We start from the raw sequence: 12142 nt of genomic DNA on the forward strand, positions 1-12142 counted from the left end.
TGGAAACTAGACCCCTCGGGGAACGTAACAAGGGGTAATGTGAACCTTAATACCCTACAGGTGTTTCACGACTTTTGCATATGTAAAAAAATATATATTTTTTTTACCTAAAATGCTTGGTTTCCCAAAATTTTTACAATTTTAAAAAGGGTAATAGCAGAAAATACCCCCCAAAATTTGAAGCCCAATTTCTCCCGATTCAGAAAACACCCCATATGGGTGTGAAAAGTGCTCTGCTGGCACACTACAGGTCTCAGAAGAGAAGGAGTCACATTTGGCTTTTTGAAAGTGAATTTTGCTCTGGGGGCATGCCGCATTTAGGAAGCCCCTATGGTGCCAGGACAGCAAAAAAAAAACACATGGCATACCATTTTGGAAACTAGACCCCTCGGGGAACGTAACAAGGGGTAATGTGAACCTTAATACCCTACAGGTGTTTCACGACTTTTGCATATGTAAAAAAATATACTTTTTTTTAACCTAAAATGCTTGGTTTCCCAAAATTTTTACAATTTTAAAAAGGGTAATAGCAGAAAATACCCCCCAAAATTTGAAGCCCAATTTCTCCCGATTCAGAAAACACCCCATATGGGTGTGAAAAGTGCTCTGCTGGCGCACTACAGGTCTCAGAAGAGAAGGAGTCACATTTGGCTTTTTGAAAGCGAATTTTGCTCTGGGGGCATGCCGCATTTAGGAAGCCCCTATGGTGCCAGGACAGCAAAAAAAAAACACATGGCATACTATTTTGGAAACTAGACCCCTCGGGGAACGTAACAAGGGGTAATTTGAACCTTAATACCCTACAGGTGTTTCACGACTTTTGCATATGTAAAAAAATATATATTTTTTTTACCTAAAATGCGTGTTTTCCCAAAAATTTTACATTTTTTAAAAGGGTAATAGCAGAAAATACCCCCCAAAATTTGAAGCCCAATTTCTCCCGAGTACGGCGATACCCCATATGTGGCCCTAAACTGTTGCCTTGAAATACGACAGGGCTCCAAAGTGAGAGCGCCATGCGCATTTGAGGCCTAAATTAGGGACTTGCATAGGGGTGGACATAGGGGTATTCTACGCCAGTGATTCCCAAACAGGGTGCCTCCAGCTGTTGTAAAACTCCCAGCATGCCTGGACAGTCAACGGCTATCTGGCAATACTGGGAGTAGTTGTTTTGCAACAGCTGGAGGCTCCGTTTTGGAAACAGTGGCGTACCAGATGTTTTTCATTTTTATTGGGGAGGGGGGTTGTATAGGGGTATGTGTATATGTAGTGTTTTTTACTTTTTATTTTATTTTGTGTTAGTGTAGTGTAGTGTTTTTAGGGTACAGTCGCACGGGCGGGGGTTCACAGTAGTTTCTCGCTGGCAGTTTGAGCTACGGCAGAAAATTTGACGCAGCTCAAACTTGCAGCCGGATACTTACTGTAATCCTCCGCCCATGTGAGTGTACCCTGTACGTTCACATTGGGGGGGGGGGGGGGGAACATCCAGCTGTTGCAAAACTACAACTCCCAGCATGTACGGTCTATCAGTGCATGCTGGGAGTTGTAGTTTTGCAACCACTGGAGGCTCCGTTTTGGAAACAGTGGCGTACCAGACGTTTTTCATTTTTATTGGGGAGGGGAGGGGGGCTGTGTAGGGGTATGTGTATATGTAGTGTTTTTTACTTTTTATTTTATTGTGTGTTAGTGTAGTGTTTTTAGGGTACAGTCGCACGGGCGGGGGGTTCACAGTAGTTTCTCGCTGGCAGTTTGAGCTGCGGCAGAAATTTTGCCGTACCTCAAACTTGCAGCCGGATACTAACTGTAATCCTCCGCCCATGTGAGTGTACCCTGTACGTTCACATTGGGGGGGGGAACATCCAGCTGTTGCAAAACTACAACTCCCAGCATGTACGGTCTATCAGTGCATGCTGGGAGTTGTAGTTTTGCAACAGCTGGAGGCACACTGGTTGTGAAACACCGAGTTTGGTAACAAACTCAGTGTTTTGCAACCATTGGGCCTTCAGCTGTTGCAAAAGCTACAACCCCCAGCATGTACGGACAGCGGAAGGGCATGCTGGGTGTTGTAGTTATGCAACAGCTGGAGGCATACTACTTTGGCTGGGGATGCTGGGGATTGTAGTTATGCAACAGCTGGAGACACACTGGTTTACTACTTAACTCAGTGTGCCTTCAGCTGTTGCAAAACTACAACTCTCAGCAGTCACCGACAGCCAACGGGCATGCTGGGAGTTGTAGTTATGCAACCACCAGATGCACCACTACAACTCCCAGCATGCACTTTAGCTGATTGTGCAAGCTGGGAGTTGTAGTTACACAACAGCTGAAGGTACACTTTTCCATAGAAAGAATGTGCCTCCAGCTGTTGCAAAACTACAAGTCCCAGCATGCCCATAAGGGCATGCTGGGAGTTGTGGTGGTCTGCCTCCTGCTGTTGCATAACTACAGCTCCCAGCATGCCCTTTTTGCATGCTGGGAGCTGTTGCTAAGCAACAGCAGGAGGCTGTCACTCACCTCCAACGATCCTCGCCGCACAGGTCAGTCCCTCGTCGTCTCCGCCGCCGCCGCTGCTCCTGGGGCCCCGATCCCAACAGGGACGCCGGGGATCGGGGTCCCCAGCACCGGGGGTCGTCTTCCCGCACCCGCTCACGTCCTCCGGAAGAGGGGCGGAGCGGGTTGCGGGAGTGACACCCGCAGCATTCGCCCTGATTGGTCGGCCGGTAATCCGGCCGACGAATCAGGGCGATCGTGAGGTGGCACCAGTGCCACCTCACCCCTGCTGGCTCTGGCTGATCGGGGCCGTCTCTGACGGCCCCGATCAGCCAATAATTCCGGGTCACCGGGTCACTGGAGACCCGATTGACCCGGAATCCGCCGCAGATCGCTGGACTGAATTGTCCAGCGATCTGCGGCCATCGCCGACATGGGGGGTCATAATGACCCCCCTAGGCGATATGCCCCGATGCCTGCTGAACGATTTCAGCAGGCATCGGGGACCGGCTCCGCTCCAGATGGTTGCGGGGGGCCGGTAAAACACATGACGTTCTCATACGTCATGTGTCCTTAAGGACTCGGAAATGGAGACGTATGAGAACGTCATGTGTCCTTAAGGGGTTAAAGGGGTACTCCGCTGGAAAACGTATTATTACTTTTTATTAATCAACTGGTGCCAGAAAGTTAAACAGATTTGTAAAGGACTTCTATTAAAAAATCTTAATCCTTCCAGTACTTATTAGCTGTTGAATACTACAGAGAAAATTATTTTCTTTTTGGAGCACAGTGCTCTCTGCTGACATATTTGTCCATTTTTGGAACTGTAAGGAGCATCATATGTTTGCTATGGGGATTTTCTCCTACTCTGATGACATCTTTGTCCATTTCAAGAACTGTCCAGAGAGCACTGTGCTCGTGATGTCAGCAGGGAGCTCTGTGTTCCAAAAAGAAAATTATTTCCTCTGTAGTATTCAGCAGCTAATGAGTACTGGAAGGATCAAGAGTTTTTAATAGAAGTAATTTACAAATCTGTTTAACTTTCCACTGAAAAGTTTTCCACCAGAGTACCCCTTTAATTCTCAAAAGTGTCTAAAAACTGTCTAAAATTCATAAGAAATGTTGTACAAGTCTTGTAAGCCAGAGTTTTGGCGCATTTTTTATTGTTTATTCTTATCTATAGCAGTGCCGTCACGTTATGTGGCAGAGGAGCCTTTGGTCTTCCCTCATGCACGAGGCCTCGGTGCGACCTCCACAACCCCTATTGCTTCACTGCCGTATAACACGTAAATGTGACTAAACCTAGATAAGTGCAGGGTAGTGACCCAGGAAAATCAGATACTGTAATTTCACATCAGTTGTAAATGCAAATATATCACCTATAAGGTCTTGTTAGAGCAGGGGTCTCAAACTGGTGACCCTCCAGATGTTGCAAAACTTCAACTCCCAGCATTCCCAACAGCCGTTAGCTGCAGAAAATGGCTGTCTGGACTGGGAGTTGAAGTTTTGCAACATCTGGAGGGCCACCAGTTTGAGACCCCTGCCTTAGAGTCTTGGATTACAAATGGTAATAGAAGGGCTATTTATACCTGTCGTAAATATTCATAGGGGACTGTGGCACCTTGGGTATAGCTTCATCTCCATGGATATAACTGCCTTTCTATCTAAAACTAATTCCATAAATAGGTTGTAACAAGCAAGGACTAAGTTGTAGATGCTTATCTATAAGTTGTAATGGAAAATCTCTACAGTCACCTGCTGTAGATTGACAGATAAAGTAAACATGAGCAGGTACCAATATAGAGAGAAAAAGCGTGCATGGTATATTGTCTAAGCCAGTATTTCCCAAACGGGGGAGCTTTATCAAAACAAGTGCAAAGGAAAAGTCGCCCAGTTGCCCATAGCAACCAATCAGATCGCTTCTTTCATTTTGCAGAGGCCTTGTGAAAAATGAAAGAAGCGATCTGGTTGCTATGGGCAACTGGGCGACTTTTCCTCTGCACAGGTTTTGATGAATCCCCCCCCCCCGGGAGCCTCCAGCTATTGTGTGGTGGCGGATGAGAGGATACTGTCTTATGGGGTGTAGGGTAGTTAGGGTGTTGCTGTTCAGGATAGTTAAGGGCGCTGTTAACCCTTGTCACTTGTGATGCCAGGGTGAGGGTTAAATGCTGTGTTTCTTGATAGGCCTATTGCCACCCTTCCCAAGAGCAATAGGTGATGCAGAAATAAAGGATTGTCCACAACCTGTCAGGATCCGAATACTGTGAGGATACTGGTGGTGGATCCTCTGTGTCAGTGGGGTGATGACGTGGGCCGTACCAGGGGAACGGAATCTAAGGGGTTACTGGTTTTCACCAGAGCCCGCCGCAAAGTGGGATGGACTTGCAGCGGCAGGTAACCCCCAGGTCGTTCCACCTGATAGCGACTCAACCCCAACTGACGGCTGAGATAGGCGCGGTACAAGGGATTAGGCAAGAGCAAGGTCGGACGTAGCAGAAGGTCAGGGCAGGCAGCAAGGATCGTAGTCAGGGGCAACGGCAGAAGGTCTGGAACACTGGCTTGGGACATACAAGGAATGCTTTCACTGGCACAAGGGCAACAAGATCTGGCAATGCTGGGAAGGGGAAGTGAGGTTTTATAATGAGGGCACAGGTGTGAGCACTGACCAATCAGTGGCGCACTGGCCCTTTAAATTGCAGAGAGCCGGCGCGCGCGCGCCATAGGGAGCGGGGCCGCACGCGCCGGGACTGAGCCGATGGGGGACAGGACAGGTGAGTTGACTGGGATGCGAGCCGCGAGCGGGCGCGTCCCGCTACGCGGGTCGCATCCCCCCGGGGAACACTGACGCAGCGCTCCCGGTTAACGGGTCTGACCGGGGTATTGCAGGAAGGTGAACGCCGCGAGCGCTCCGGGGAGGAGCGGGGACCCGGAGCACTCGGCGTAACACAACCACTGTTAACTGAAAACTTGCAGGAACTTTTACTGATACATTTCTGTACATTCAGCAATAGTAACAGTCCAGATAACAGAGTCTCTTGCATATAGCTTGAGCAGCGATTGACAGTCGGTTGGGATCAGATAAGCCCAATTTAGCTTTTGAAGGATTATATAGCAGAGATCCGCTGGATTTAGGGGAGTAATTAGGTCCAGTGATCTTGCAGTGAGTAGCGGGGAATTGCTTAGTATATCCACTAGGTTAGAGGCCGAGGCCGCAAGGCTTTGGCCTAGTAATTAGTCTTGTAAGCTGCGGAGGTCCTACCTCTTCCAGAGTCAGCAACCCAAGAGAGTGATCAAGATGACGCGGGTCACTTATATGGGCAGGGGTCGGCCTTTTTGGATTGGTCCGTAACGACTGTCACTCATCGTTACAGTGCATTGTGGGTGAACACGTCACAGGAACCTCCAAAGGTCCTGTAGCAAAACCATAGAGTTTTAACCTATTCACGTGACCCGCAGGTCCTGCTACACTCCGAACAGGTAGATAACTAAATATGTACATATTTATACTTATACTTATATTAATATTAAATAGAACTGCTATATAGCCATCGGCTAAGTGAGAGGTGACAAGGGGAAAACTACAAAAGAGGGACCCCGATGTCCTAGGGACTCTGACTATGGGGACCTCTATATAGGTAACGTATACAATACGGTACCGGGACACCACAATTGCAAAACTACAACTCCCAGTCTTCCCAAACAACCGAAGGATGCCATGTGAATGGACCCTGAGGCTAAGTTTCTACTTGGTTTTTTGTCCTGCGTTTTGTGGTTTGAAAAAAAAAACGCAAGAAAAAACTCCTGAAAAAATGGCAGTGCAATTTCCTGCATCTGGCGTTTTTTCATTTGTGTGAAAATTGCATTTTTGGCACCTATTGGCTTTTTTTTTTTTTTTTGGTCCCCAAAATTTGTTGGGTACCCAAAAAATAAAATAAAGGATGCAATAGTGATGGAAAAAAATGTATTTAAAGGAAAACTGTCACATATTTTCTCCCGCACTATCCACAGGTATTGGTGGATAGTGCGGGAGACGCTGATTAAATGAGCCCTACCTAGTCTGATCCGCGCCGCCGTTCGCCCGCAATTGTAGTTTAAATCTCTGTGTATATCCTGCTGTAACTGGCAAAGGCGGTGCTTCTGCAGGCTAACGGACACTGACGTCAGCGCCGCTCATGAATATTCATCCCTCCCTCTGGTTAGGAGCGGCGAAGAGAGGGAGAACTGGAGGGATGAATATTCATGAGCGGCGCTGACATCAGTGTCCGTTAGCCCGCAGAAGCATTGCCTTTGCCAGTTATAGCAGGATATACACAGAGATTAAAAATACAAGTGCGGGCGAACGGCGGCACGAATCAGACCAAGGTAGGGCTCGTTTTAATCAGTGTCTCCCGCACAATCCACCAATACCTGTGGATAGTGCGGGAGAAAATATGTGACAGTTTTCCTTTAACGAAATATTAATTTTTTATAACTAAATTTTAATAAATTTTTAATAGTGTGTGTTTCACTTTTTTCTCTCTATTTTTTTTTTTACATTTTTTAGGTAGTACTACTACTCTCAGCATGGAACAGACTGTTCCATGATGGGAGTAGTAGTGCCTGTACTAATAGACATATCGCCCCGGGTGTCAGTCCGGACACCCGATGCGATCATCCATAATATAGCAGAGATGCAGAGCGGCTCTATACAGCGCTCCGCATCTCTGCTCTGTACTCTAGCCAGAGATGTGAATAGAACATCACTCATTTATATTTTCCGCCGAGAGTGGTGATTGGCCGGATGGTTGCAGCTAATCACAGCTCTCAGAGGGAAATATAAATGAGTGAGTGGCTGGCCGGAGTATAGTGCAGAGATGCTAGCGCAGGAGAAAGCCGCTCTGCATCTCTGCTATAGACAGGACAATCGCAGCGGGTGTTAGTAGTGATACTCACTGTGATCTGTTCTTACCTGCAGGTTGTCACCTTACACTCCATGCTGGGAGCTGTAGTACCTGCATTAATAGAGTGTAACTTCTGACACCTGTTGCGATCTGTCTATTAATGCAGGTACTACAGCTCCCAGCATGGAGCAGAGTGTGCAGAGTGTGCTCCATGTTGGGAGCTGTAGTACCTGCAGTTAAGGAAAGATCACTGTGGATGTCACTCCTGACACCCGCTGTGATTCTCCTGTATAATGTATAGATGCGGCCAGCCGCTCTTCTATGGTCCCCTGCACTGACGTATATATACACCTATTCATATTTCCTGCAGAGAGTTGTGATTGGCTGGAACCATATGGCCAATCACAGCTCTCTGCTGGAAATATGAATAGGTGTATATATACGGCAGTGCAGGGGACCATAGAAGAGCGGCTGGCCGCATCTATACATTATACAGAAGGATCGCATTGGGGAATCTGTCAATTAGCACAGGTACTACTACTCCCATCATGGAACAGTGTGTTCCATGCTGGGAGTAGTAGTACTACCTAGAAAAATTGAAAAAAAAGTGAAAAACACACTACATTTTTATTATTGCCTGCTACATTTTTAGGTCCCTGCCCGCCCACATAAATTGATCCCGGTTTAAAAATTAATAAAGATTTTTTAATAAAAAAAAGATACATTTCATTAGATATAAATTTTTCCTTCACTAGTGCTTCTTTTTTTATTTTTTTAATGGTGCCCTACAAAATTTTATTAAAAAAGGTATCGCCATCACTTTTTTGGATCGCTAAAAAGAAGTCCAAAAAAGAATAAAAAACGCCTTCAAAGTTAAAACCCATATATCGTTTCTATGGAAGAAAAACGCCATGATGTTGACTAAAAAATCACCAGTGGCTCAACATGCTGCGATTTTGGAAAACCGCCAAGAAGCTGAAAAACGCCAAAAAAGAGTGAAAAAACGCCAAAAGGATAAAAAAAACTCCAAAGTGAAAAACGCCAAGTGGAATAAGAATTTTGGGACTTCTCATTGATCCACTGCTAACATCTGGCCGCAGCGTTTTTTGGCCGAAAAAATGCCAGAATTGCCGTTTTTCTTGGCGTTCCCCCCCCCCCCCCCCCCCCCAAAAAAAAACAAAAAAAAACAAGTAGAAACTTAGCCTAAGAATTTGCAGCAAAAATTCTGACTCCGGAATCAGGCAAATGCAGATCAGGCAAATGTGTGATCCTGGCCTTAGGGTAAAACCAAACAATCAGGCAGCACATGTGGCTGAAATGCACAGGTTTGCCTGTACAATCTGCAGGTGTGGATTTTGCTGCGGATATGACTAAATTTAGAAAGTTAATTTGTTTTACCTTAGTCTCCTCAGCAGCACAATGTGGGGTGTGTCTCCGCCCCTGTGAGCAAATGGGACCTGGGATTTTTTAATGATTTAAATAAAAAATACCCTGGGACCTCCCCCCCCCCCCCCCCCTGGTATAAAGCACCAGGATCGCACTAGAACAGTGAGTAGATTATAAAGCAAAAAGAAAATAAGGGAGGGAAGCTTGTGCTGCTGAGGAGACTAAGGGAAAACAAATTAACTTTCTAAATTTAGTCTTCCCTAGCATCCCTCAGCAGCACAATGTGGGGATCTAGCAAGAATCACCCCTAGGGAGAGTTTTCCTGCATAGCAGTTTGTATAATAGACTTGGCGAAAGTAGTTTCGCTAGACAAAAAGGTATCCACTCTATAATGTTTTAGAAAAGTGAGTGGAGAGTTCCAGGTTGCGGACTGGCAGATATGTTCCAAAGGAACAGAATTACACTCTGCCCAAGAGGCAGAAACAGATCTCGTAGAGTGCGCTCTGGTGAACTCTGGTGAAGTTAACCCTCTAGAGGTAGAACATAAATTTATGCATTCGCATATCCATCTTGAAATGGATGGTTTAGATGCCTTGGCACCTTTCTTTACACCCTGGAATAAAATGAGGAGATTCTCAGCTTTCCTGAATGGTTTGGTTCTTTCTAGGTAGACCCTTAGGCATCTTACCAGATCCAGGGAGGTAAGGTCCTTCTGGGAAGATTCAGAGTCAGGAAACTTTGGGAGACAGATAACCTGGTTAATATTTGCGAAGGAGGGGACCTTAGGCAAAAAAGAAGGTAGGAATCTCAGAAGGACTCTGTCCTGCAAGAAAACTGTGTAAGGTTCTGCCGCAGCTAATGCTTGAAGTTCACCAACTCTCTTGGCGATGGTGACAGCTAGAAGTAGCACCACCTTAAGAGTGAGGAACCTAAGTTCCACTTCCTCTAAAGGTTCAAAGGGTTGAACACACAATTGTTGCAAGACCAACGCCAGATCCCAGGGTGTCACTGGTTTCACCTCTCTAGGACGAATTCTAGTGATGGCCTTGATAAATGACCTTATCACTGGTTCCTGAAACAGTCGTCTTTGTAAGGTCGCCGACAGTGCGGCTAGTTGGACCTTGATGGAATTTGGAGAGAGACCTTTGTCAAATCCATCCTGTAAAAATTTGAGAATTGATGGAGTGGATGGAGAAGAAGCATTGATCTTCTTGGTGACACACCAGGAGATAAAAATCCTTTTGATTCTAGCATAGGCCTTGTTGGTTGCCTCACTCCTAGAGTGAGATAGGGTTTCAAGGATGCGGTCCGAAAACCCTCTGGCTTTTAATAAGGACCTATCAACTTCCATGCTGTCAGACTGAGCGTCTTGAGATTGTGGCAGAATTGAGTGCCCTGAGACACAAGATTCTGTCTGACAGGAAGTTTCCAGTATATTCCCTTGCTCATCTGAATGAGCTGGGAGAACCAGGATCTTTTTGGCCAAAAGGGAATGATGGCAATCACCGAGGCCTGATCCTGCCTGATCTTCATTAATACCCTGGGTATCATCGAGATAGGAGGGAATATGTAGGCCAGTTTGAAATTCCATGGAATCAACATTGCATCCAGATAAAGAGGTTTGTCCATCTGGTAAAGGGAGCAGAACTTGTCTAGTTTGCGATTGGATCTTGTGGCCATAAGATCTATTTCCGGGAGACCCCAGCGGTCTATGAGCTGAAGGAATATATCCTGGTCTAGAGTCCATTCTCCCGGTACCGTAAGACCTCTGCTTAGACGGTCTGCTATGATATTGTGTACTCCCCTTATGTGGACTGCGGAGAGCCTGAGAACTTGAGTCTCGGCCCATCGAAAGATCTTCGCCACCTCCTGAAGCAGTGGAACTGATCTTGTCCCTCCCTGCTTGTTTATGTAGTAAACAGCCGACATGTTGTCCGTCCTTATTTTGACGGCTTGTCCCAGGAGAGAGGGGGCGAAGTGGAGAAGGGCATAATATATTGCCCTTAGTTCCTTTATATTGGAAGAAAGAGGAAGTTCTTCTGTACTCCACCAGCCATTCACCTTCCTCCCTAGCAGGTGGGCTCCCCATCCTGACCCTGAGGCGTCTGTCGTTAGGATTGACCACTGAGGTTCTACCAGGGACATTCCGTCCTGGGGGTTCGCCCACCAGTTTAGAGATCTGCGGACTGTGGGAGAAAGTTTTAGACACCTCTCTAGAGAGGAACTCCTCCTGTCCCAGGCCTGGAGAACCTCTGTCTGGAGAGGTCTCATGTGCCAGAGTGCCCAAGGGACAGCTTCTACTGAGGAGGATAGGAGTCCTAGGAATCTCATGAGAGTCCTCAGTGACTCTTTGCGGGGGACTCGAAGGAATTGATATCCCCTGGATATCCTGTCCTTCCGTGCTGGAGACAGATAGATTCTCATGTTGTGGGAATCCAAGTAGAACCCTAAAAAGGTTATTTACTTTGTGGGGAATAGTTTGGATTTCTGAAGATTCACTATCCAACCTAAACTGTGGAGTAAGTCTAGCGTGGTGGTGATGTGATGGCTGAGCTCCTCCTGAGTCTTGGCTAGAAAAAGCCAATCGTCTAAATAGGGTATGATTCTGATGCCCTGTCTTCTGAGAATCGCCATCATGGATGAAACCACCTTTGTGAATACGAACGGGGCTGTGGAAATGCCAAATGGCAGAACCTTGAACTGGAGATGATGGAGAATTCCCTTGATAAAGACAGCAATTCTTAAGAAATTCCTGTGCCCTGGAAATATGGGAATGTGAAAATAGGCATCTTTTAGGTCTAATGACGCCATGTAATCGTCTCTCAGGAAGAGGGATTTTACTGATCTTATAGTCTCCATCCGGAATTTCTTCTTGACTATAAATTGATTGAGAAACCTGAGGTCTATTATAAGCCTCCATTTTCTTCCAGGCTTGGGTACTAGGAACACTGGGGAATAGACCCCCATGCCCCTCTCGTGTAGGGGAACAGGTTCTACCACAGAACTTGAGATAAGCTCTAGGATGGCTTCCTCTAAAGCCTCCTGTTTTGCAGAAGCTAGAGAGGGGGATATTAGACACCTCTCTGGAGGGAGATACGTTAGGGGAAGGAAATAACCATTCTCCACTACATTTATGACCCAAACATCTTTTATTAGAGTTTTTCCAAGCTTTGAGAAAGAAATGAAGGCGCCCGCCTACAGGTAGACTTCTCGCGTCAGAATTCTGGCTTCTTTGAGCCTCTGGCTCTAGATGATCCCTTCCTTGTGGATCCTGATCCTCTGCCACGTCCAGAACCTGTATATTGCCTGTTACCTTGTGGAGATCGATCTCTCCTGGGTTGATTATAGCGCCCGCGAAAGGACTTCTCTGATAAAGGAAGGTTCTT

At 46.4% G+C, this 12142-nt stretch overlaps 1 protein-coding gene across 5 annotated transcripts in view; it reads right to left on the reverse strand.

Annotated features, from left to right (window-relative positions):
* Positions 1 to 12142, reverse strand: part of ELOVL7 (ELOVL fatty acid elongase 7) — a 95574-nt gene that overhangs the window by 57974 nt on the left and 25458 nt on the right. Inside the window, exon 1 of one of the 5 annotated variants that reach the window (XM_056541099.1) lies at positions 4735 to 4744. The exons of 3 other annotated variants lie outside the window; for them this stretch is intronic. Coding sequence is in view for 1 of the 2 variants with exons in the window: in XM_056541058.1 (XP_056397033.1) it covers positions 4080 to 4096 (17 nt within the window). In the remaining variant the exon portion in view is untranslated. Of the gene's footprint in view, positions 1 to 4079; positions 4350 to 4734; positions 4745 to 12142 lie in introns of those variants that run through there. One more of the 5 variants, XM_056541058.1, reaches the window with a different exon arrangement.

The sequence above is a fragment of the Hyla sarda genome, chromosome 1 (genome assembly GCF_029499605.1).
Source record: "Hyla sarda isolate aHylSar1 chromosome 1, aHylSar1.hap1, whole genome shotgun sequence".
NCBI lineage: Eukaryota > Metazoa > Chordata > Amphibia > Anura > Hylidae > Hyla > Hyla sarda.